Raw genomic sequence first — 27,015 nt, 5'->3', positions numbered from 1 at the left:
TGGCAAAACCAATACAATATTGTAAATAATTAATCTTCAATTAAAATAAATAAATAAATAAAATAAATTTAAAAAATTAAAAATAAAAATAAATTGTTTTTCTTATGTTTCATCAAATGATGGATCTAAGACTCTCAACTGAGTAAAGCATGCGAATATGAGGAAAAAATTGCCTCTGAGTTAATGGTTACAGTCTTTCTATAATAATGGTTTAAAAATGAGGGATGAGTTTGTGTACCTTTCATCATAATATAAATTTTTGAATTCATGGAAAACAGAAAAAAAAATTGTTCAGGGCCAGAATTCCATGATCTTGCATGATTATTCATATAAATTCTAATCAGTACATTTTGCAATATGATAATTCTTAAAATAAGCATTTTTAACAAAAACCTTCAAGTTTATATATGGTAAAACTTTGCCCTTTTTATCTTCTTTACTCCTATTGATTAGGCATATCACTTAAAGAGGCAATTAAATGAATTGTATGTATAAGTTATTATCTCAGAATAGTCACAAATTGAGAAAGTTATAACACCCCTTAGCTACTGATTATCAAAAGATCAGCTTAACATCAAGCTTTTATTTAAATATGCAACTGACCACAGTAAATGCAGTCATATTTGGTATCCAGTAATATTTATTTTGTCTGCTACAAATAGGCACTTGCCATGAGTGCTTGCCATCAGCCTCTACAAGGATTAAATCATGTGCTGTGCAGCTGCTGATATTCAACACCGCCTGAAGGAGTTCAGTGTGGAGAGCAGGAGTGAGGCACTTTGTGCTCTGGGAATACTGGCAGGACAGGTCTTCAGACAGTTAAATAGTCTGTAGAATAGGTTCCTGTATAATAGGTTCCAGTTTCATCCACCTCATTAGAATTGATTCAAATGTATTCTTTTTACTGGCTGAGTAATACTCCATTGTGTATACGTACCACAGCTTTCTTATCCATTCATCTGCTGATGGACATCTAGGCTGTTTCCATGTCCTGGCTATTATAAACAGTGCTGTGATGAACATTGGGGTACACGTGTCTCTTTCAATTCTGGTTTCCTTGGTGTGTATGCCCCGCAGTGGGATTGCTGGGTCATAAGGCATTTCAATTTCCAGTTTTTTAAGGACTCTCCACACTGATCTCCATAGTGGCTGTACTAGTTTGCATTCCCACCAACAGTGTAAGAAGGTAACTCAACATAATAAAAGCTATATATGACAAACCCACAGCAAACATTATTCTCAATGGTGAAAAATTGAAAGCATTTCCCCTAAAGTCAGGAACAAAACAATTGTGCCCACTTTCACCATTACTATTCAACATAGTTTGGGAAGTTTTGGCCTCAGCAATCAGAGCAGACAAAGACATAAAAGGAATCCAATTTGGAAAAGAAGAAGTAAAACTCTCACTGTTTGCAGATGACATGATCCTCTACATAGAAAACCCTAAAGACTCCACCAGAAATTTACTAGAGCTAATCAATGAATATAGTAAAGTTGCAGGATATAAAATCAACACACAGAAATCCCTTGCATTCATATACAGTAATAATGAGAAAATAGAAAAAGAAATTAAGGAAAGAATTCCATTCACCATTGCAACGAAAAGAATAAAATACTTAGGAATATATCTACCTAAAGAAACCAAAGACCTATATATAGAAAACTATAAAACACTGATGAAAGAAATCAAAGAGGACACTAATAGATGGAGAAATATACCATGTTAATGGATTGGAAGAATCAATATAGTGAAAATGAGTATACTATCCAAAGCAATCTATAGATTCAATGCAATCTCTATCAGGCTACCAACGGTATTTTTCACAGAGCTAGAACAAATAATTCCACAATTTGTATGGAAATACAAAACACCTCGAATAGCCAAAGCAATCTTGAGAAAGAAGAATGGAACTGGAGGACTCACCCTGCCTGACTTCAAGCTCTACTACAAAGCCACAGTCATCAAGACAGTATGGTACTGGCACAAAGACAGAAATACAAAGCAATGGAACAAAATAGCAAGCCCAGAGATAAACCCACACACCTATGGACACCTTATCTTTGACAAAGGAGGCAAGAATATACAATGGATTAAAGACAATCTCTTTAACAAGTGGTGCTGGGAAAACTGGTCAACCACTTGTAAAAGAATGAAACTAGAACACTTTCTAACACCATACACAAAAATAAACTCGAATGGATTAAGGAACTAAATATAAGACCAGAAACTGTAAAACTCCTAAAAGAGAACATAGGCAAGACACTCTCTGACATACATCACAGCTGGATCCTCTATGACCCACCTCCCAGAATATTGGAAATAAAAGCAAGAATAAACAAATGGGACCTAATTAAACTTAAAAGCTTCCGTACAACAAAGAAAACTATAAGCAAGGTGAAAAGACAGCCTTCTGAATGGGAGAAAATAATAGCAAATGAAGCAACTGACCAACAGCTAATCTCAAAAATATACAAGCAAGTTCTGCAGCTCAATTCCAGAAAAATAAACGACCCAATCAAAACATGGGCCAAAGAACTAAATAGACATTTCTCCAAAGAAGACATACAGGTGGCTAACAAACACATAAAATGATGCTCAACATCACTCATTATCAGAGAAATGCAAATCAAAACCACAATGAGGTACCATTTCACACCAGACAGAATGGCTGTGATCCAAAAGTCTACAAGTAATAAATGCTGGAGAGGGTGTGAAGAAAAATAGTTTATAAAAAAATACTGAAAACAAATACTGATATTTCCACTTTGTAGGGAAGTCATGGCATTACTTTCTCCTTCCCTCATACTGAAACATTCATAATTTCTAAGCTTGTTTGGAAGCATGTGAAAATACTGAATTTTAGACTTGATTGAGGATTGTGAGTTCTTATTCACTCAATAAAAATATACCATAAACAGTAGATAGTTTAGTTCTGGGAATTAAAAGAACTGTAAAAATTTTACAAAAGATATGAAGGAGTCTACACTGATATTATCAGATAATCAGCTCTCTACATCATTCTATACAAACTCTTTAGTGGTTAGTTTAAATGTTTGCTATCAGTATAATTATTTTGATTATCAATAGCAGGGGTCAACAGACACTTTTTCTGTAAAAGGGTCATATATTAATAATTTAGAATTTGCAGGCATAGTGTCCCTGATGCAATTACTCAGTTCTTCCTGTCTTTATTTTGGATGCAGCTATGAACAACATGTAAATGAAAGGGCTTAGGTGTGTTCAATAAAACTTTCAACAAAAATAGGTGGTGGGCCAAAGACCTCCTGTCTTAAAATTTTCCTAAATATGGACCCATATATTATTTCTTATTTAAAGTAAGGTAGTATGATTAATAGGTCCATCTAGTCAAAGCTATTGTTTTTCCAGTAGTCATGTATGGATGTGAGAGTTGGACTATAAAGAAAGCTGAGTGCTGAAGAATTGATGCTTTTGAACTGTTGTGTTGGAGAAGACTCTTGAGAGTTCCTTGGATAGCAAAGAGATCCAAACTCCATCCTAAAGGAAATCAGTCCTGAATCTTCATTGGAAGGGCTGATGTTGAAGCTAAACTCCAATAGTTTGGCCACCCGATGTGAAGATCTGACTCGTTTGAAGAAACCCTGATGTTGGGAAAGAAGGAAGGTGGGAGGAGAAGGGGACAATAGAGGATGAGATGGTTGGGTGGCATTAACAAATCACAGGACATGAGTTTGACTGAACTCCGGGGGTTGGTGATGGATAGGGAGGCCTGGCATGCTGCAGTCCATGGTGTTGCAGAGTCGGACACAACTGAGTGACTGAACTGTTTATGACTAAAATGAGAAAATTCCTGACAGAGGTAAGATTTTAAAATTTGATTCCAACATTTTTTAGATGCATACAAATGATGATAATCTTATAAGATATTTCCAGAGGAAAAGATAAAGTAATATTTCCACAAGAGAAAAACAATTACAGGTACCTCAGAATGTTGTTGGCAGGATTCAGTGAGCCAACAGGAACAAATTACTCTCTTCTAGAAAATCATTCTCTAGAATAAGTCTGGAATATAGTAATTGCTAAACAAAATTATCTCTACCCTCTTCTTTCTTGTCCATCTCTTCATTATTATCAAAATTATTAATAGTATTATAAAGAGTTTGAATATGTATATGTTTATAGTCTTTCAAAAATATTTAAGTAAATATTTATATCTTATTTCCAACCTGCTAATGTATATGGTTATTTGATTTTATAAAAATGCCAAATAGAATGAAAATTCTCTAATAATATTCTATTCTGTTATCTTGTAAGAGTGAACATTTCAGAAATCCACATTATTCCTGAGATTTCCCTTCTCGAACAAAATGGCTTATGTTGTAACACTTTATACTTCATCAAATACATATGAATAAAAAACAATTTACAGAATTCTGAAGCAATATTCAGCTTTATCAAATTTCTTTGGTTCAACTTGTGGGGAAGTTTAGAATAAGAATGAATAAAAAGAAATCATATAACTGTAGTGAAATAGTTTTGAGAGAATATGAATAAAGAAATCATTGACCGGAACTTTATTTCTTAATGCTACAGATATATGCATTTACTTGAGAAAAAGATAACCTTTTGGATGGTATCCTTGAAGGCTTGCCTCACTTGCTGGTTCCTCAGTGTATATATAAATGGATTCATCATAGGAGCGACAGAAGTATTCAGAATTGCTACTCCTTTCGTCAAGGATGCCTTTTCTTTTGCTGAAGGGTTGGCATACATGAATATACAGCTTCCATAAGAGATGGAAATGACAATCATGTGAGAGGAACATGTAGAAAATGCCTTTTTTCTCTGACTGGCAGAAGGCAGTCTCAGAATTGTCTTGATGATAAACACGTAGGACAGAATTATTAATGCTAAAGTAAAAAGCAGAATCACTATTGCAGAGTAAAAACCAATCACTTCAAGGAGCCATGTGTCTGAGCAGGATAGTTGCAAGAGGGGGAAATAGTCACAAGCAAAGTGATCGATGATATTAGAATCACAGTAATCTAACTGGAGAAAAAGAATAACAGGTGGGAAGATGTTTAAGAACCCTGCAAGCCAAGCACAAAAGACAAGCAATACACAGACTCTGTTGTTCATGATGGTTGTATAATGCAGGGGTTTGCAGATAGCTACATAGCGATCATAGGACATGGCAGTTAGAAGATAAAACTCAGTGATACCCAAGAAAATGAAGAAAAACAACTGAGCTGTACAATTGTTGTATGAAATTGCTTTGTTCCTGGTGATAATTGTGCCCAGAAATCTAGGAATAGAGACAGTCGTAAAGGAGATTTCTAATATAGAGAAGTTCCTGAGGAAAAAATACATAGGTGTCTGTAGATGGGAGTCCACCAAGGTGAGAATGATGATGGTCAAATTTCCAGTGACACTTAATATATATGTGATGATTAAAAAGAGAAAAGTCACAGTCTGAAGCTCTGGGTCATCTGATAGCCCCAGAAGAATGAATTCTGTGGGTCTTGTGTGGTTTTTCATTTCTGATTCTTTTCTCCCTCATTAGAATAGAAAATGTATTCTCTCCCTATTGGACACAAAAAATGTTAAAAGATATTTGAGGATAGAATACAAAGGTTTTAAAGCTTCCATCATGAAGATAGTGTTTGAAATTTAAAACCTCTGTTCCCATACAGTAACTTTCTCCAGTTTCCATTCAACCTTTCATTCAAGTAATGAATATTATCTGAAGTTAAATATTGAACTCTCATCTTCAAAAATACACTCTCACAGGCCATGGATGAAATGAAAGTTACACGTTAACATTTAAACTGGGACATTTCTTCTACTGTTTTCTTTATTAAGACTTCAAATTATTCTTTAAAATATTTAGCTTCTTTGGTAATAATATGATAATATTTAATTTATTCTTCTCCTTTCCTTAGTATTATAAAAACCAGTATGCTTTGTAGATAATCTAAATACAGAGTTTATAAGCTTACAGAGGCTATGTAGCCCTCTTCCACATTTATATTTTTAAAAACTGAGGCCCACTTTATTTAGGAAACTTTCACGAGTTTAAATGACTAGTCAACATAGTAAATATCTCACTTTAGTGTATGTGTTTATCCATGGGAATTTTTTTTTGGTATTCTCTGCTTTCTTATGGGTTTGGTTGATGCAACCCTTTCCCCCATCATTGTTTTCTTTTTCTGATAAAAGGCCAGAAGGACAAGAGGGTGTAACTTCTGCTACTAAAATAAATATTGCTTAGAAATAGTTTAGTTCATGCAATGAACACATTAATTTTCTTTTGTTTTACAATATTGCTTTAGAAAGTGTCCAAGTAGATGGTCAAACTTTTACTGGGAAGCAGATATTCCTTTAAATAGGGAATATCATTTTATATCTATAACGGAAAACCATTTAACTTAAGAAAAGTTAATGAAAAACCCAAGACTTATCACTGTGCTGGTTCTTTAGGACTCTGAATAATCTTCTTGTTAGTAAATAATCACATTTTAATAAAAAAAAGTTTTGAATTCACAAATCCATAAACAAATACTATTTTAAAACATTTTCATGAGATGGAATCATATTATTATACTGGAAAATAACAAAGATACTTACTCCCTGGTTCTTCTTGATGATTTAGTCTCAAATTTTAAAGTCTGATTACTTCTGTACTTTTGCAAATTCAGAGTTGGTGAATTGAGTTAGCAATTTATTTGGTTTCTTTTGTACTCTCAAATAAAGTATGGTGATTTAACTTTGTCATGGCTCTCAAGGTTTATAGTTCTCATTATGGTTAGACTGGTAATATTTGACCCACAATATCCTTCATTCCTGCTACTGCAACATTTGAGGAATATTTTCATTATAATGCAATGCATAGTTGCTCTTTGTCTCTTACTCAAGCTCTATGTATAAACTTAGTTACACCTGGGTAGACTCATAATGTACTTCTTACACTTGCTCCTTTTCATATAATATGAAACACTACTTACTAAGACATTTTATTTGTATTAATGCAAAGATTTTAAATGAATATTTTGTAATTCTATGATAATCTATCTATACAATTTAAGTAACATTTTTCTTAGGCTTCAGAGCCTAACATTTTTCTGCAAATTCTGCTTTGGAAAACAGAAAATAGGAATGTTCTTCTCTATGTATGTCATACACATAGAACTGGATTTATTTTATCTGTCTCCTGTTAGCCCAGGGGAATCTAAGTAAAGAGAGGGCCAATGAGACATCATTTAAAGATACAGGTGAATCAGTTTTGTAAATATGGATAAAAAATATAAAAAGGCAAAATAACTGAGACACATGAGTCAACTTCAGAAACAGCATGTGATATTGAGTGCATGAAAATTTAATTTAGATTTGACTCTTGTATGATTATGTTTAAGGAATCTACTTTTTTCTCCCAGAAATTCTGGACTTAAGAGAGTTAGTGTGCTTATATCCCTTGAATTTTGAGTTTACATCATAGAAACAGAAAGTCTCTACAAATAGATTTGTATTTATGCAACTCCACAGAGGCAGTTGTTAAACATTTACCAGAAGTCGTTAATCTTTCTCTTTTAGAATATCTGTCAGCCATGCAGTGGATACTCAAAAAATATTTTAAAATAAATAAACATATTTAAATAATTTATGTGCAGAGTCAATCCCTGTTAATCAACAGAACCTTAACAACTGATTGCAACATGTATTATTGTTAATGAATTTGAGAAAGAAAATATGAAAAGAATCACTAGTTGGATACACAAATGAAGGTGAAGTCTCACCATGGCAGATTTCAAGCCATCAGTGTATCCTTCCTGAACTCAGAGGTGAGAAGAGACTTGCAGCTGTTGGCTCCCAGGATATGGTCCAGGCAAACTCCAGCATACCACTGCTGGAAGTGTATCAGTTCATCTACAAAGTAGATAAAGATCCCTGCTTTCATGGGGTAAAGGATGTAAGAGAATATAGACAATAAACCTGAACATAATTGACCAGTAAACTATGTATATGGTCTTTCATATTTTAATGAGTAGTTTGTAAAAGAAGAGAAAACTGAAAAATCGTGGAAGTGGGGGGATACTGTAATATTAAAAAATGTCATTGGGGTGGATGTTTGTCATTGAGGTGACATTTGAACAGAGACCTAAAGGAGTGGAGGGTGCTAAACATGCAAATATCTGAGAAAGGAGACTTTCCAGTAAAAGAAATATTTAGTGTAAAACACTAAGGCCCTAGGAAGAAACTTGTGTTATTTGCAATGAATGGCATGCTTTTTTCCCTCCTTTCCAATATTTTTATATATATTTATTTTTCTTATGATAGATTCATGGATAGAACTTCCAGCAGAGTACTAAATTAAAGGAGTTATGGTGATAGTTCTCCTTTTATAACTGATTTTATCAAGACTTGGCTACTGTTTCAAACATTAAAATTGTTTGCTATCATTCTTATCTTATGAATATTATCAAATATACACTAAGAGAAATGGAGAAATAAGTTTCATTTACAGATCAAGCAGACAATAAATATGAGGACTTTTAAAATATTTGCATTAACTGTCTTTTTAAAACTTTAAAAGAATTTTATTGATATATTTTAAACCAGAACCAAAATATAGTATTTTATCATCCCTGTATATTTTCAGTATGAATTCCTAAAATACATCTTTGATTTTTGCTTAACCATGATGCAATTTTCAAGCTAGTAAAATTAACAAAAAATCTTTGGTATTATTTATCATCTTGCAATACTCAGAGGTACCCAGTTGTCCCAAAATATCATTTTTGTTAACTTGTTCAAATTGAGTTAAACAAGGAATATATAGCATATTTAGTTGTGATGATCTTGTCAGGTTATTTATGCTACTGAGAAAAAAATATTCTGTTGTATTTTACTAAAAGACTATTAAAATTCATGACTAGTCATTGCATTTTGTTCAAGGATATGTGATTTTCTCTTTTCAAACTTTGATTTTCATCTTTAATCCTTTAATGTAACTGATTCCACAAATAAGCTTTCTAAAGATAAATTACTTTTGGGATAAAATCATATGTAACATGGAATACTAATTTTGATACTTTTAGTACTTTATTTTTTAATATAGGGCTTAAATTGCTGATGATATTTAATTTCTTACATTATGTTTTGATATCAAGAATAAAATCTCCAAAACTGAGTTAGAAATGTTTGCCTCATCTTTTCCTCTGGAAACACTTCATAAGATTATGCTAATTTACCTTCATAATAAAAAGAGCTGGAGTTAAATTTAAAACTTACATCTATTATCAAATTTTCACATTTCAATCAAATTAGCCCATATTAAGTAAAGAAAATAGCATATGAGTTAATGTCTATGGCAAAAGTCTAAAACAGGGGTGGGTGAACTAAGGTTTATGGGCCAAATTTGACCCCGTTCCTATTTTTGTGAAAGAAAGCTGTAGTACATATACACAATGGAATATTACTCAGTAATTAAAAGGAATACTTTTGAATCAGTTCTAGTGAGGTGGATGAAACTGGAGCCTATTATACAGAGTGAAGCAAGCCAGAAAGAAAAACACCAATACAGTATACTAACACATATATATGGAATTTAGAAAGATGGTAACAATAACCCTGTATGCAAGACAGCAAAAGAGACACAGATGTATAGAACAGTCTTTTGGACTCTGAGGGAGGGGAAGAGGGTGGGATGGTTTGGGAGAATGGCATTGAAATATGTATATTATCATATGTGAAACGAATCACCTGTCCAGATTCAATGCATGATACAGGGTGCTCAGGGCTGGTGCACTGGGATGACCCAGATGGAAGGGATGGGGAGGGAGGTGGGAGGGGGGTTCAGGATGGGGAACACATATACACCCATGGCTGATCCATGTCAATGTATGGCAAAACCAATACAATATTGTAAAGTAAAAATAATAATAATAATGTAACATAGTATTACAAAGAAAAAAAAAGTTTTATTGGACATGCCTGAGCCCTTCCATTCACACAATGCTCATAGCAGCATTTGTATTACAAAAATGGAGAGTTGAATAGTTTCAACAGGGACACTGTGGTCTGCAAATTCTAAATCATTGATATAATGCCCTTTTACAGAAAAATTGTGTTTACCTCTGATATTGATAATCATTGTTTACATGCAGATTGTAAACATTTATACTAATCACTAAAGAGTTTGTACAGAGTTATGTGGAGAGCTACATTATCTGATAATATCAGCATAAACTCCTCTTTTGTAACTCATTTACAGTTCTTTTAATTTCCAGACTACAGTTTATGGTATCAAGAACTCACAATCATCAATCAAGTCTAAACTTCAGTATCTTTGTACAGAGTTATGTAGAGAGCTACATTATCTGATAATATCAGCATAAACTCCCCTTTTGTAATTCCTTTACAGTTGTTTTAATTCCCAGACTACAGTTTATGGTGTCAAGAACTCACAATCATCAATCAAGCCTAAACTTTAGTATCTTCAAATATTTCCAATTAAGATAGGAAATAATAAATGTTTCAGCATGAGGGAAGGAAATAGTAATTCCACAACTCTCTTACAAAGTGGAACTCTCCTCAGTATTTTTTAATAAGTTGCTTTATTTGTTTTTCAGTAAATTTTGGACTTGTGTCACTCAATTGATAATACTACATGAATATCAGGAAGAATTTGGCTCAGTGAAGTACAGTTATACTCTTTCTGGATAAATGTTTTAAAAATGTAGGATGAGTTTGAGTATCCCTCATTATTATTTCAAGTTTTGACTTCACGGAAAACACTAAAAAATAAAATAAAATTTCAGTGTCAGAATAGCATAATCTTGTATGAACGTTTTATAAATTTTAATCAATACCATTTCCAAAGCAATGCAATCTTCTAGTGCTTAAAATACAGTGAATTACAATTTTTTAACCTCAATTAACTTTGCCAATGTGAGCTTTTTTATCCCTACTAATTATGTTTGTCATTTAAGCAGACTATTGAATGAATTGTATCTGTAAGATATTACCTCACAATAGCCACAAATATGAGAAAGTTACAACAACTCTTAGCTGTTGATTATGGAAAAGATCAGCGTAACATCAATCATTTATTTAAATATACAACTGGCCACACACAAAAAAAATGTAGTCATATATGGTATCTGGTAATATTCATTCTTCAGCCTTTCTTTAAGAATTGTTAACAGCATGTATGTTAATCAAATATTTCCAAAAAGGGGGGTATTTCACAGTTTTCCTAAATGTGTATATTCATATTAATAAATTATATGGCACAAAAGATTTAAGCTGAGTAATGAGAAAAGTTTTGTGAGTTCTTAGAAAATATAATCATATTATGTTCTTAGTTGTATTGTTTTCATGTAACTACTAGGTAGGCCACAATATGCAGAGGAGAGTATATGTAATAGTCTAATGAGATGAACATATTATGCATATGGACATTGTAGAGTAAATTAAAAATAGTGCTTTACATAATTTAATATTTCCTGAAATTCTAGAAAGAGTGTTTTCTGGTGAAATCATAAAACACAGGTCTCTCTTGAGTGCTCTTGCTCTGCCTCTTCTGTCTAATTTTTTAAGAAATATTGTCCAAAAACATGGAATTAAAAACATTTCAGGGAATAATTATGAGGTCATTTCATGGTTATAGAGTGGAAGGACTAGCCTGAAGGAAGGGAAGTGTATGAGAGAAGGATGGGAATTTGAATGGGGAAAAAGATGTATCTAATATCCTTGGCAAGAGCTGGCAATAAAAGTATGAGAAATGAAAAACAACTCTAGAGATACTATGTGAAAATAATTAGATTTATCAGTAATTTATAATAATTACTCAACAATAGTGTATGGCTTCCCCAATGGCCCAGTAGAGAAAGAATCTGCCTGCAGTGCAGAGACACAGAAGACACAGATTCAATCCCTGGGTCAGGAAGATTGCCTGGAGGAGGAAATGGCAACCCACTCCTGTATTTCTTGCCTGAAAAATCTCATGGACAGAGGAGCCTAGCAGGCTACAGTCTAAAGGACCACAAAGAGTTGGATGAGACTGAGATGAGCAATAATGAACAATGATCAATAGTGTATATATGCCAGACCCAATCATCCCCCCTTCCTCTGGCAAGCAGTAGTTTATTGGATAGGTTTATTTTCACTCTAAATGAACCACAAGCCTGATTCAACATGAAGACATTAGAATTCTTAAGGGAGAGAAAAGAATATGAAGCTTGTTATCCTAAATTTCATGGGAATAGCAGGAAAAATGTGGATAAGTCCTAAGGAAGGATTAGTCTGAAATGAGGTCTTAAAGACTTGGGTATATTCTTCATTGCTTTATCAAAAACATCCCAGGAATGGTTGACACTTCACATTCCAAAATGGTTTAAGGATCAGAGTTATGTACAGCTGTTAATGAGAGAACATTGTTGTTAATTGAGAACAATGACTTTTACACTTGCATTAGTAAATATCAAATAGTGAGTTGCCATGAATTTGTCCACAGACAATGTAAAGCCTGTTGTTTCTGTAAGTTTCAAGATATTGCTTTCCTCTGATCTTTGAGGATTAGCAAAAAGATATGCTCATTTTCTCCTAAACATCACATGATTTCCCAGTAGAATTGGCCACCATTCATCTCAGTTGGAATTTTCCCTAAATGGACAGTAGCTATACTTTTCTTATACAGTAAAGTGAATGAAAAGGCTCAGGCTTGTAGAAGGAAAAAAACACAGAATTTTCACAATATGATGATGCATTACATACAAAAAAAGGCTTCCCTGGTGGCTCAAATGGTAAAGAATTTGCTGGCAATACAGGAGACCCAGTTAGATCCCTTGGTCAGGAAGATCCCTTGGTCAGGAAGATCCCTTGGGGGAGGGAATGGCTACTCACTCCAGTATTCTTGCCTGGAGAATCTCATGAATAGAGGAGCCTGATGGGATATAGTCCATAGATTTGCAAAGAGCTAGACAGAACTGAGCAACTAAGCATGCACATACAACAAATCAATCAACCTATATCTTGAAATTAAATATTCTATTGCAGAAAGGTCTCTCCTGATACCGAAATGTAAATTTTACCATTCAAAGAGAATTCACAGAATGAATGATCTTGAAAATAACTGGGTTAATTTATTGACCTTTTACAATAAATGCATTGTTATTTTTGTTACTGTTAAACAGCCAGACAAAGTAAGACTCTTTCATTGCTATTTAAGAATGGTACCAAAATACTGACAAAATAGAGATTTTACTAAGTGCATATCAATGTAGAAAAAAGGAAAATATAAAAATACAACATAGGATAGGAAGCAGAATATTCACACACATATAGAGGAATAATAATATTTAGATGGCAGAGATTTTGAAGAAAAAATGTACTCTGAACGATATTTTATGTTTGATTTTAGATATTCATACAATTTAGTTTCCTTAGCCAATGACACAGATCCAGTCTATGAAAAATCTACTCTGCCTCCTCTGTACTCTGGACTCTCTACACAAATTCCCCAACTTTTTGTACCAGGGATCAGTTTAGTAGATGACAACTTTTCCAAGGACCTGGGTGGAGGCTAGTTACAGGATGGTTCAAGCTCATTTTGTGTATTGTGCACTTTATTTCTATTATTATTATATATTTGTCACATCAAATCATCAGACATTAGATTTCAGAGTTCAGAAACCCTGGCTCCAATACTCTCGATGGTCACAATAGTGAATGCATTAGGTGTGATTCAGATAAGGAGTCAGAAGTTAGGAAGGTGTATGCGTCAGAGTGAGAGCTTAGAAGTCTTTCATATTGTTGAAGATTTAAGTCCAATGATTTTCATTTGGGAGATGGACCTATTTGAGTGACCTTTACCCTGACATATTTGGATTTTCTAAATTAACTAGCAAAATAATAATATAAGAAATCAGGTAAAAGATTAGGAAATAATGCAATCTAACTGAATTTGAAGAAAAGATGTGGAGTTTCCCATTGGGAAAGAATTACTTTAGGAAAGGATTTAAAAGATCAACAGATAGCATTTCTATTCCAGTATTTCAAATACATAGAAAAGCCTAGGTTAAAATTCATGCTCTTCGCATTTAGAGTATGTGATATATAGATGGCGGAGGAATAGGATGGGGAGACCACTTTCTCCATCACAAATTCATCAAAAGAACATTTCAACACTGAGTAAATTCCACAAAACAACTTCTGAATGCTGGCAGAGGACATCAGGCACCCAGAAAAGCAGATCATTGTCTTCAAAAACAGGTAGTAAAAAATATAAAAGATGAAAAAAGAGACAAAAGAGGTAGGGAGGGAGCTCCATCCTTGGAAGGGAGTCTTCAAAACAGAGAAGTTTCCAAACACCAGGAAACACTCTCGCTGCCAAGTCTGTGGTGAGCCTTGGAAGCACAGAGGGCAACATAATAGGGAGGAAAAATAAATAAATAATTAAAACCAACAGATTACGAGCCCAGTGGTAACTCCCCCAGCAGAGAAGCAGCGCAGATGCCTGCATCCACCACTAACAAGTAGGGGCTGGACAGGGAGGTGCGGGCTGCAGTGCTTTTAAAGAATTGGGCCGGAATGCACTGAGTGTAATCAGAGCGAACTAACTTGGGCTAGCAAACCAGAATGTGGGATAGCAACCACGCAAAAAGCTCTAACATAAGACACCACCAGGATCGTGCACAGAACAAAGGACGGAAGAGAATTAGCCAGCTGCAGACCATCCCCCTCCGGTTGCAGGCAGCCAGAGCCAGAAGGGCCAGAAAGGGGGCAATTGCAGCCCCAGATAGACATTGTCTACCAAACTGCAAGCAGGCTCCTTTGCTAACTAAGACTTCTTGGGGTTCTGGACAGTCATCATCCACCTGAGAAGGTGCGCCAGTTGTACACCCAGAAAAGTGAGCAGCAGGGGCGGGAAAGGTGATAAGTTGCAGTGACCACGCTCGCCAAACACCTGAGCTACTCGGACCTGGGAAGGGCAAAAAATGCAGGCCCAACCGAGTCTGTGCCTCTGAGGACTACCTGAGTCCCTGAGCCTGAGCAGCTTAGACTGGGGAAGTGTATGCAGCCCAGGGCTGGCCTCAGACGGTTCCTGGCGGAGCAACCTAGAGCCTGAGTGGTGTGCGCCTTGAACGGGAGCAGGCCCAGCGTGGCTGAGATACTGCGAGCTCATGCCAGTGTTATTTGTTTGCAGCGTCCCTCCCTCCCCACAGCACGACTGAACAAGTGAGCCTAAAGAAAGTGTCCACCACCGCCCCCCTTGTGTCAGGGCAGAAATCAGACACTGAAGAGACCAGCAAACAGAAGAAGCTAAAACAGAGGGAACCTCCTTGGAAGTGACAAGTGCAATAGATTAAAACCCTGCCATTAGTACCGACTACATGGGAAGGGGCCTATAGATCTTGAGAAATATAAGCTGGACCAAGGAACTATCCGAAAATGAACTGACCCCACACTGCCCACAGCAACACCAGAGAAAGTTCCAGATATACCTTTATTATTTTTATGATCATTCTTTTTGTTTGTTTGTTTGTTTTTTCTTCTTTTCTTTTTCTTTTTTTTTAACATTTTTAAAATTTTTAAGTTCTCTATTTCTCCTTTGATTTTTATTTTTATAACTTCTTACTTTTTTAAAAAAAAAAGACCCTATTTTTAAAGCAAACGCCATATATATATATATACACACACATATATATATATGTATATATTTGTGGTTGTCATTTTTTAATAATTCTTGTGACTTTTTTTCTTGTTCTTCTTATTATCTATAATATTGTATTTTTGAAAATCCAACCTCTTCTCTAGATTTTTTATTTTTGCTTTTTGGTATTTGTTATCAATTTTGTACCTTTAAAAACCCAATCTTCAGTACCCATTTTCACTTGAAAGCAAAATTACTGCCTTGACTGCTCTCTCCTCCTTTGGACTCTCCTTTCTCTCCATGAGGTTGCCTCTGTCTCCTCCCTCCCCCTTCTCTTCTCTACCCAACTCTGAATCTCTGTGTGTTCCAGATGGTGGAGAACACTTAGGGAACTGGTTACGGGCTGGATCTGTCTCTCTCCTTTTCATTTCCCTGTTTGATCCTCCTGGCCACCTCTGTCTCCTTTCTCCCTCTCCTCTTCTCTGTATAACTCCATGAACATCTCTGAGCAGTCCAGACTGTGGAGCGTGCACAAGGAAGTGATTACTGGTAGCTAGCTCTCTCCTCTTTTGATCCTACCTCATCTCATTCCACTCCCCACTCCCTCTTCTCTTTTCCATGTAACTCAGTGATCCTCTCTGGGTGTCCCTAAATGTGGAAAAACTTTTCATCTTTAACCTAGATGTTTTATCATCAGTGCGATATAGATGGAGAAGTCTTGAGGCTACTGTAAAAATAAAACTGAAAACCAGAAGCAGGAGGCTTAAGTACAAATCCTGAGAACATCAGAGAACTCCTGACTCCAGGGAACATTAATTGATAGGAACTTATCAAACGCCTCCATACCTACACTGAAACCGAGCACCACCCAAGGGCCAACAAGTTCCAGAGCAAGACATACCACACAAATTCTCCAGCAACACAGGAACACACCCCTGAGCTCCAATATACAGACAGCTCAAAGTTACTCCAAAACCATTGACATCTCATAACTCATTACTGGACACTTCATTGCACTCCAGAGAGAAGAAATCCAGGTCCACCCACCAGAACACTGACACAAGCTTCCCTAACCAAGAAACCTTGACAAGCCACTGATACAATCCCACCCACAGCAAGGAAACTCCATAATAAAGAGAAGTCCACAAACTGCCAGAATACAGAAAGGCCACCCCAAACGCAGCAATATAACCGAGATGAAGAGACAGAGGAATATTCAGCAGGTAAAGGAACAGGAGAAATGCCCACCAAACCAAACAAAAGGGGGAAGAGATAGGAAATCTACTTGATAAAGAATTCCAAATAATGATAATGAAAATGATCCAAAATCTTGAAATCAAAATGGAATCACAGATAAATAGCCTGGAGACAAGGATTGAGAAGATGCAAGAAAGGTTTGACAAGGACCTAGAAGAAATAAAAAAGAGTCAATATGTAATGAATAATGCAATAAATGAGATCAGAAACACTCTGGAGGCAACAAATAGTAGAATAACAGAAGCAGAAGATAGGATTAGTGAAATAGAAGATAGAATGTTAGAAATAAATGAATCAGAGAGGAAAAAAGAAAAACAAATTAAAAGAAATGAGGACAATCTCAGAAACCTCCAGGACAACATGAAACACTCCAACATTCGAATTATAGGATTCCCAGAAGAAGAAGACAAAAAGAAAGAGCATGAGAAAATCCTTGAGGAGATAATAGTTGAAAACTTCCCTAAAATGGGGAAGGAAATAATCACCCAAGTCCAAGAAATCCAGAGAGTCCCAAACAGGATAAACCCAAGGTGAAACACCCCAAGACACATATTAATCAAATTAACAAAGATCAAACACAAAGAACAAATATTAAAAGCAGCAAGGGAAAAACAACAAATAACACACAAGGGGATTCCCATAAGGATAACAGCTGATCTTTCAATAGATACTCTTCAGGCCAGGAGGGAATGGCAAGACATACTTAAAGTGATGAAAGAAAATAACCTACAGCCCAGATTACTGTACCCAGGAAGGATCTCATTCAAATATGAGGGAGAAATCAAAAGCTTTACAGACAAGCAAAAGCTGAGAGAATTCAGCACCACCAAACCAGCTCTCCAACAAATGCTAAAAGATATTCTCTAGACAGGAAACACAAAAAGGCTGTATAAACTTGAACCCAAAGCAATAAAGTAAATGGCAATGGGATCATACTTACCAATAATTACCTTAAACGTAAATGGGTTGAATGCCCCAACCAAAAGACGAAGATTGGCTAAATGGATACAAAAATAAGACCCCTATATATGTTGTCTACAAGAGACCCACCTCAAAACAAGGGACACATACAGACTGAAAGTGAAGGGCTGGAAAAAGATATTCCACACAAATAGAGACCAAAAGCAGGAGTAGCAATACTCATATCAGATAAACTAGACTTTAAAACAAAACACCAATACAGTATACTAACACATATATATGGAATTTAGGAAGATGGCAATGACGACCCTGTATGCAAGACAGGGAAAGAGACACAGATGTGTATAATGGACTTTTGGACTCAGAGGGAGAGGGAGAGGGTGGGATGATTTGGGAGAATGACATTCTAACATGTATACTCTCATGTAAGAATTGAATCGCCAGTCTATGTCTGATGCAGGATACAGCATGCTTGGAGCTGGTGCATGGGGATGACTCAGAGAGATGTTATGGGGAGGGAGGTGGGAGGGGGGTTCATGTTTGGGAATGCATGTAAGAATTAAAGATTTTAAAATTAAAAAAAAATAAATAAATAAAATTTTTAAAAAAAAGCACACACACACACAAAAAAACAAAGGCTGTGAAAAGAGACAAAGAAGGCCACTACATAATGATCAAATGATCAATCCAAGAAGAAGATATAACAATTATACATATATATGCACCCAACAGAGGAACACCACAATATGTAAGACAAATGCTAACAAGCATGAAAGGAGAAATTAACAATAACAAGAATAGTGGGAGACTTTAATACCCCACTCACACCTATGGACAGATCAACTAAACAGAAAATTAACAAAGAAACACAACTTTAAATGGTACAATAGACCAGTTAGACATAATTGATATCTATAGGACATTTCACCTCAAAACAATGAATTTCACCTTTTTCTCAAGTACTCACGGAACCTTCTCCAGGATAGATCACATCCTGGGCCATAAATCTAGCCTTGATAAATTCAAAAAATAGGAAATCATTGCAAGCATCTTTTCTGACCATAATGCATTAAGATTAGATCTTAATTACAGGAGAAAAACTATTAAAAATTACAACATATAGAGGCTGAACAACGCACTTCTGAACAACCAACAAATCACAGAAGAAATCAAAAAAGAAATAAAAATATGCTTAGAAATGAATGAAAATGAAAACACAACAACCCAAAACCTGTGTGACACTGTAAAAACAGTGCTAAGGGGAAAGTTCATAGCAATACAGGCTTACCTCAAGAAACAAGAAAAAAGTCAAATCAATAACCTAACTCTACACCTAAAGCAACTAGAAAAGGAAGAAATGGAGAACCCCAGGGTTAGTAGAAGGAAAGAAATCTTAAAAAATTAAGGCAGAAATAAATGCAAAAGAAACAAAAGAGACCATAGCAAAAATCAACAAAGCCAAAAGCTGGTTCTTTGAAAGGATAAATAAAATTGACAAACTATTATCCAGACACATCAAGAAACAAAAGGAGAAAAATCAAATCAATAAAATTAGAAATGAAAATGGAGAGATCACAACAGGCAACACAGAAGAACAAAGGATCATAAGAGACTACTGTCAGCAATTATATGCCAATAAAATGGACAACGTGAACGAAATGAACAAATTCTTAGAAAAGTACGTTTCCAAAACTAAACCAGAAAGAAACAGGAAATTTTAACAGACCCGTCACAAGCATGGAAATTGAAATATAATCAGAAATCTTCCAGCAAACAAAAGCCCAGGTCCAGATGGCTTCACAGCTGAATTCTACCAAAAGTTTAGAGAAGGGCTAACAGCTATCCTACTCATACTCTTCCAGAAAATTTCAGAGAAAGGTAAACTTCCAAACTCATTCTATGAGGCCACCAACACCCTAATACCAAAACCTGAAAAAGATGCCACAAAAAAAGAAAACTAGAGGCCAATATCACTGATGAACATGGATGCAAAAATCCTTAAGAAAATTCCAGCAATCAGAATCCAACAACACATTAAAAAGATCATACACCAAGTGGGCTTTACCCTGGGGATGCAAGGATTCTTCAATATCCTCAAATCAATCAATGTAATTTACCACATTAACAAATTGAAAAATAAAAGCCATATGATTATCTCAATAGATGCAGAGAAAGCCGTTGACAGCACCCATTTATGATCAAAACTCTCCAGAAAGCAGGAATATAAGGAACATACCTCAACATAATAAAAAGTTATATATAATAACCCCACAGCAAATATTATCCTCAATGGTGAAAAATTGAAAGCATTTCCCCTAAAGTCAGGAACAAGACAATTGTGCCCACGTTCACCACTACTAGTCAACATAGTTCTGGAACTTTGGCCCACAACAAACAGAGCAGACAAAGACATAAAAAGAATCAAAATTGTAAAAGAAGAAGTAAAACTCTCACTGTTTGCAGATGACATGATCCTTTACATAGAAAACCCTAAAGACTCCACCAGAAAATTACTAGAGCTCATCAGTGAATATAGTAAAGTTGCAGGATATAAAATCAACACACAGAAATCCCTTGCATTCCTATACACTAATAATGAGAAAGTAGAAAAAGAAATTAAGGAAACAATTCCATTCACCATTGCAATGAAAAGAATAAAATACTTAGGAATATATCTACCTAAAGTAACCAAAGACCTATATATAGAAAACTATAAAACACTGATGAAAGAAATCAAAGAGGACACTAATAGATGGAGAAATATACCATGTTCATGGATCAGAAGAATCAATATAGTGAACATGAGTATACTACCTAAAGCAATCTACAGATTCAATGCAATCCCTATCAAGCTACCAGCAGTATTTTTCACAGAGCTAGAACAAATAGTTTCACAATTTGTATGGAAAAAAAAAAAAAAAAACTCCAATAGCCAAAGCAATCTTGAGAAAGAAGAATGGAACTGGAAGAATCAACCTGCCTGACTTCAGGCTCTACTACAAAGCCACAGTCATCAAGACAGTATGGTACTGGCACAAAGACAGAAATACAGATCAATGGAACAAAATAGAAAGCCCAGAGATAAATCCACACACCTATGGACACCTTATCTTCAAGAAAGGAGGCTAGAATATACAATGGATTAAAGACAATTTCTTTAACAAGTGGTGCTGAGAAAATTGGTCAACCACTTGTAAAAGAATGAAACTAAAACACTTTCTAACACCATACATAAAAATAACTCAAAATGAATTAAGGATCTAAACATAACACCAGAAACTATAAAACTCCTAGAGGAGATTATAGGCAAAACACTCTCCAACATACATCACAGCAGGATCCTCTATGATCCACCTCCCAGAATACTGGAAATAAAAGCAAAAATAAACAAATGTGATCCAATTAAAATGAAAAGCTTCTGCACAACAAAGGAAACTATAAGCAAGATGAAAAGACAACCTGTGGAATGGGAGAAAATAATAGCAAATGAAGCAACTGACAAACAACTAATCTTAAAAATATACAAGCAACTCCTGCAGCTCAATTCCAGAGAAATAAATGACCCAAGCAAAAATGGGCCAAAAAACTAGACATTTCTCCAAAGAAGACATAAGGATGGCTAACAAACACATGAAAAACACTCATTATCAGAGAAATGCAAATCAAAACCACAATGAGGTACCATTTCACACCAGTCAGAATGGCTGCGATCCAAAAGTCTACAAGCAATAAATGCTGGAGAGGGTGTGGAGAAAAGGGAACCCTCTTACACTATTGGTGGGAATGCAAACTAGTACAGCTACTATGGAGAACAGTGTGGAGAGTCCTTAAAATACTGGAAATAGAACTGCCTTATGACCCAGCAATCCCACTGCTGGGCATACAACATGGAGGAAACCAGAATTGAAAGAGACACATGTACCCCAATGTTCATTGCAGCACTGTTTATAATAGCCAGGACATGGAAGCAACCTAGATGTCCATCAGTGGATGAATGGATAAGAAAGCTGTGGTACATATACACAATGGAGTATTACTCAGCCATTAAAAAAATACATTTGAATCAGTTCTAATGAGGTGGATGAAACTGGAGCCGATTATACAGAGTGAAGTAAGCCAGAAAGAAAAACACCAATATGGTATACTAACACATATATATGGAATTTAGAAAGATGGTAATGATAACCCTGTATGCGAGACAGCAAAAGAGACACAGATATATAGAAGAGAATTTTGGACTCTGAGGGAGAGGGAGAGGGTGGGATGATTTGGGAGAATGGCATTGAAACATGTATAATATCATGTAAGAAACAAATCGCCAGTCTAGGTTCAATACAGGATACAGGATGTTTGGGGCTGGTGACTGGGATGACCCAGCGAGATGATATGGGGAGGGAGGTGTGAGGGGGGTTCAGGATTTGGAACTCATGTACACCCGTGGCGGATTCATGTCAATGTATGGCAAAACCAATATAGTATTGTAAAGTAAAATAAAGTAAAATTTAAAAAAAGAAAAAAAAGAGTATGTGATATGGATAAAATTTTTAAGCATATTTTTAACCTCATTTCAATCAGTGAAATAGTTATTTTAAAAGAAATCTTCTACGAAAAACACACACTGGCATATGGTAAAAAAAAAAAAAAAATCTTTAAAGATAAGTTGTTTCAAAGATTTCCCAAGTTAAATTACTATGGCATAGCCCTTCCAGAAATAAATTCCAGTGCTATCTGTGAATAGTTTCTTTTTCTTTAAGCTTCTTTGTGTTTTACCCTGAAGGATACTCAAAAGAATAAGAAAAGGAGAAACTACATAGAGTTAAGAGAGTTTATCCTTCTGGGACTGTCAGATGACCCACAACTTCACGTTGTGAGCTGTGTCTTTCTACTCACCACCTGCATGCTCAGAATCATTGGAAACCTGACCATTATCACCCTAACCCTGCTGGATGCCCACCTACAGACCCTCATGTATTTCTTCCTCAGAAATTTCTCCATATTAGAGGTGTCATCCACAACTGTCACTATACCCAAGTTCCTTATCACCATTATTACAGGAGATAAAACCTTTTCTTTTACTGATTGTATAACTCATTTTTCTTTCTTTTCACTATCTTGGGAGTCATTGAGTTTTGTCTACTGGCTGCCAAGTCTTCCAACCATTACACTGCCATCTGCAAATAGCTGCATTACATGAGCATCATGAATCATAGAATCTGCACACTCCTTGTCTTGGCTTCTTGCCTGCTTCATCCTTAATCATTTTCTCATCACTCATGCTGTTCAGACAACTTGATTATGCTATTGATAATTTTAATTGTGATTATTTCCCCTTTCACATATTGCTTGTTCAGACACCAAATTGCTATAGATGATGGGCTTTTCTGCTGTGTTTACCCTAATGTTCACTTTGGTATTAATAACTCTGTCCTATCCATATATCATCAGAACAATTTTGAGGATCACTTCCACCTCTCAGAGGACGAGGGCCTTTTCCACGTGTTCTTTCCACAAATTGTCATCTCCATCTCTTATGGCAGCTACATTTTCGTGTACATGAATCCATCAGCAAAGGACAGGGTGTCTTTGAGCAGGGGAGTGGCTGTGCTAAACATCTCAGTAATTCCCATGCTGAACCCCTTTATTTGTATCCTAAGGTTTCTGAAAGTCAAGTGAGCCTTCATGGACATGGCCAAGAAGACTGTACTCTTCTCAAGGAAATGAAAAAATAAAAGCCTTGTTTTATAAATCAGAGGCATAAAAATGAGCAATCAAATAAAAAACAGGGCTTTCAAAGTCTATTAATTTTCACATAGTCTCCCTGGAAGTATTTTTCAGTGCTCATACTTTTGTTGCCAGCATTATACCAAATATGAGTGCAGTTGTCCAGTAGTTTGAACATTCTTTGGCATTGCCTTTCTTTGGGATTGGAATGAAAACTGAGATATTGAGTGCAACATTTTAACAGCATTGTCTTTTAGGAATTGAAAGAATTCAACTGGATTTCCATCACCTCCACTAGTTTTGTTCATAGTGATGCATCCTAAGGCTAACCTGACTTCAGATTCCAGGATGTCTGGCTCTAGGTGAGTGATCACACCATCATGGTTATCTGGGTCATTAAGATCTTTTTTGTATAGTTCTTCTGTGTATTCTTGCCAGCTCTTCTTAATATCTTCTGCTTCTATTAGGTCCATTCCATTTCTGTACTTTATTGTGACCATCTTTGCATGATATGTTCCTTTGGCATCTCTAATTTTCTTGAAGAGATGTCTAGTCTTTCCCATTCTATTGTTTTCCTCAGTTTCCTTGCATTGTTCACTGAAGAAGGCTTTCTTACCCCTGCTTGCTATTCTTGGGAACTCTGCATTCAAATGGATATATCTTTCCTTTTCTCCTTTGCTATTCACTTCTCTACTTTTCTCGGCCATTCGTAAGACCTCCTCAGACAATCATTTTGGCTTTTTGCATTTCTTTTCCTTGAGGATGATCTTGGTCACTGCCTCCTGTAGAATGTCACGAACCTCCGTCCATAGTTTTTCAGGCACTCTATCAGATCTATTCCCTTGAATCTATTTGTCATTTCTACTGCATAATCATATAGGATTTGATTTAGGTCATACCTGAATGGTCTAGTGGTTTTCCCTACTTTCTTCAATTTAAGTCTGAATTTGGCAGTAAGGAGCTCATGATCCAAGCGACAGTCAGCTCCCAGTCTTGTTTTTGCCGACTGCATAGATCTTCCCCATCTTCAGCTGCAAAGAATATAATCAATCTGATTTCGGTATTGACCATCTGGAGATGTTCATGTGTAGAGTCTTCTCTTGTCTTGTTGGAAGAGGGTGTTTGCTATGACCAGTGTGTTCTCTTGGCATAACTCGATTAGTCTTTGCCCTGCTTCATTCTGTATTCCAAATCTTCCTATTATTCCAGGTGTTTCTTGACTTCCTACTTTTGCATTCCAGTCCCCTATGATGAAAAGGACATCTTTTGGGGGTGTCAGTTCTAAAAGGCCTTGTAGGTCTTCATAGAGCAGTTCAACTTCAGGTTCTTCAGCACTACTGGTCAGGGCATAGACTTGGATTACTTTGATATTGAATGGTTTGCCTTGGAAACAAACAGTTCATTCTGTCATTTTTAAGATTTCACCCAAGTACTGCATTTCAGACTCCTTTGTTAACTATGAGGACTACTCCATTTCTTCTACTTCTTACCCTCAGTAGTAGATATAAAAGTCCTCTGAGTTAAATTTGCCCATTCCAGTCCATTTTAGTCCCCTGATTCTAAAATGTTGATGTTCAGTCTTGCCATCTCCTATTTGACCACTTCTGATTTACCTTTTCATGTGGTCGCAAAGAGTCAGACATGACTGAGTGACTGAACTGAACTGAACTGAACTGATTTACTTAAATTCATGGCCCTAACATTCCAGGTTCCTATGCAATATTGTTCTTTACAGCAACAGACTTTCCTTACATCACCAGTCACATCCAAACTTGGCATTGTTTTCACTTTGCCTCCATCTCTTCATTCTTTCTGGAGTTATTTCTCCACTCTTGTCTAGTAGCATATTGGGCACCTACCGACCAGGGAAGTTCATCTTTTAGTGTCATATCTTTTTGCATTTTCATACTGTTCCTGGGAGTCTCATGGCAAGAATACTGAAGTGGTTCCATTCCCTTCTCCAGTGGACCACGTTTTGTCTGAACTCTCCACCATGAAGAATGTCCAAACTACTGCACAATTACACTAATCTCACACTCTAGCAAAGTAATGGTCAAATTCTCTGAGTGAGGCTTCAATGGTACGCTAACCGAGAACTTCCAGATGTTACAACTGGATTTAGAAAAGTTGAAGGGGGCAGAGATCAAATTGCCAACATCTGTTGGGCCATAGAAAATTCAACAAAGTTCCAGAAAAACAATAAAGTTCTGCTTTATTGACTATTCAAAGCCTTTGACTGTGTGGATCACAACAAACTGTTGAAAATTCTTAAAGAGATGGGGATACCAGATCACCTTACCTACATCCTGAGAAATCTGTATGCCATTCCAGAAGCAGCAGCTAGAAGTGGGCATGGAATAACAGACTGGTACCAAATCGGGAATGGAGTACGCTAAGGCTGTATATTGTCACTCTGCTCATTTAACTTATATGCAGCATACATCATGTGAAATGCCAGGCAGGATGAAGCACAAGCTGGAATCAAGTTTGCTTAGAGAAATATCAATAACCTAGATAAGCAGATGACACAATCCTTAAGCAGAAAATTAAGAGGAACTAAAAGGCCTCTTGATGAAAGTGAAAGAAGAGAGTGAAAAAGCTGGCTTGAACTTCAGCATTTAAAAAACTAAGAGCATGGCATCTGGTTCCATCACTTCATGGCATATACATGGGGAAACAATGGAAACAGTGACAAACTTTAATTTCCTGGGCTCCAAATTCATTGCAGATGGTGACTGCAGGCATGAAATTAATGGATACTTGCATCTTGGAAGAAAAGCTATGACCAAACTAGACAGCATATTAAAAATCAGACATTACTTTGTCAACAAAGATGCATCTAGTTAAAGCTATGGTTTTTTTCAGTTGTCATGTATGGATGTAAGAGTTGGACCATAAAGAATATTGAGTGCCAAAGAACTGATGCCTTTGAACTCTGGTGTTGGAGGAGACTCTTGAGAGTTCCTTGGGCTGCAATGAGATCAAACCAGTCAATCCCAAAGAAAATCAATCCTGAATATTCATTGGAAAGGCTAATGCTGAAGCTGAAGCTCCAATACTTTGGACACTTGATGCAAAGAACTGACTAACTGGAAAAGACCCTGATGCTGGGAAGAGTGAAGGCAGGAGGAGAAGCGGATGGTAGAGGATGAGATGGTTGGATGGCATCACTGACTCAATGTACATGAGTTTGAGCAAGCTCCAGGAGTTGGTGTTAGACCGGGAAGCCTGGCATGTTGCAGTACATGGGGTCGCAAAGAGTTGAACATGAGTAAATGACTGAACTGAACTACCAAATACAGTATATACATTTTTGCCATTCAAAATTCTCATTATTCTCTCATGTACTTCCCTTCCTTTGGGTTCATCATTCCACTCAACCTTGGAACTGACCTCATTCCCCTCTTTGAAATGTTTTTTTAATTCCATGTTTTCGAAATATTTCTTAGAAAATCAACAACAGAAAGAAAAAGGCAGAGCAGCA

At 36.0% G+C, this 27,015-nt stretch overlaps 1 protein-coding gene and 1 pseudogene across 1 annotated transcript; one reads left to right on the top strand and one right to left on the bottom strand.

The window, feature by feature from the left end:
* On the bottom strand, positions 4,568 to 5,518 carry LOC102178887 (olfactory receptor 6C3-like). Its single transcript, XM_018049042.1, has one exon. It carries the CDS (start codon positions 5,516 to 5,518, stop codon positions 4,568 to 4,570), a length of 951 nt encoding a protein of 316 aa, XP_017904531.1.
* LOC106502113 lies at positions 12,479 to 23,531 on the top strand (annotated as a pseudogene).

The sequence above is a fragment of the Capra hircus genome, chromosome 5, assembly GCF_001704415.2.
Source record: "Capra hircus breed San Clemente chromosome 5, ASM170441v1, whole genome shotgun sequence".
Taxonomy (NCBI): Eukaryota; Metazoa; Chordata; class Mammalia; order Artiodactyla; family Bovidae; genus Capra; species Capra hircus.
This window is presented reverse-complemented; position numbering and strand designations above follow the sequence as displayed.

Coding starts and splice junctions, on each gene's coding strand:
- LOC102178887 (XM_018049042.1), bottom strand. CDS start 5,518: ATGAAAAACCACACAAGACCCACAGAATTCATTCTTCTGGGGCTATCA.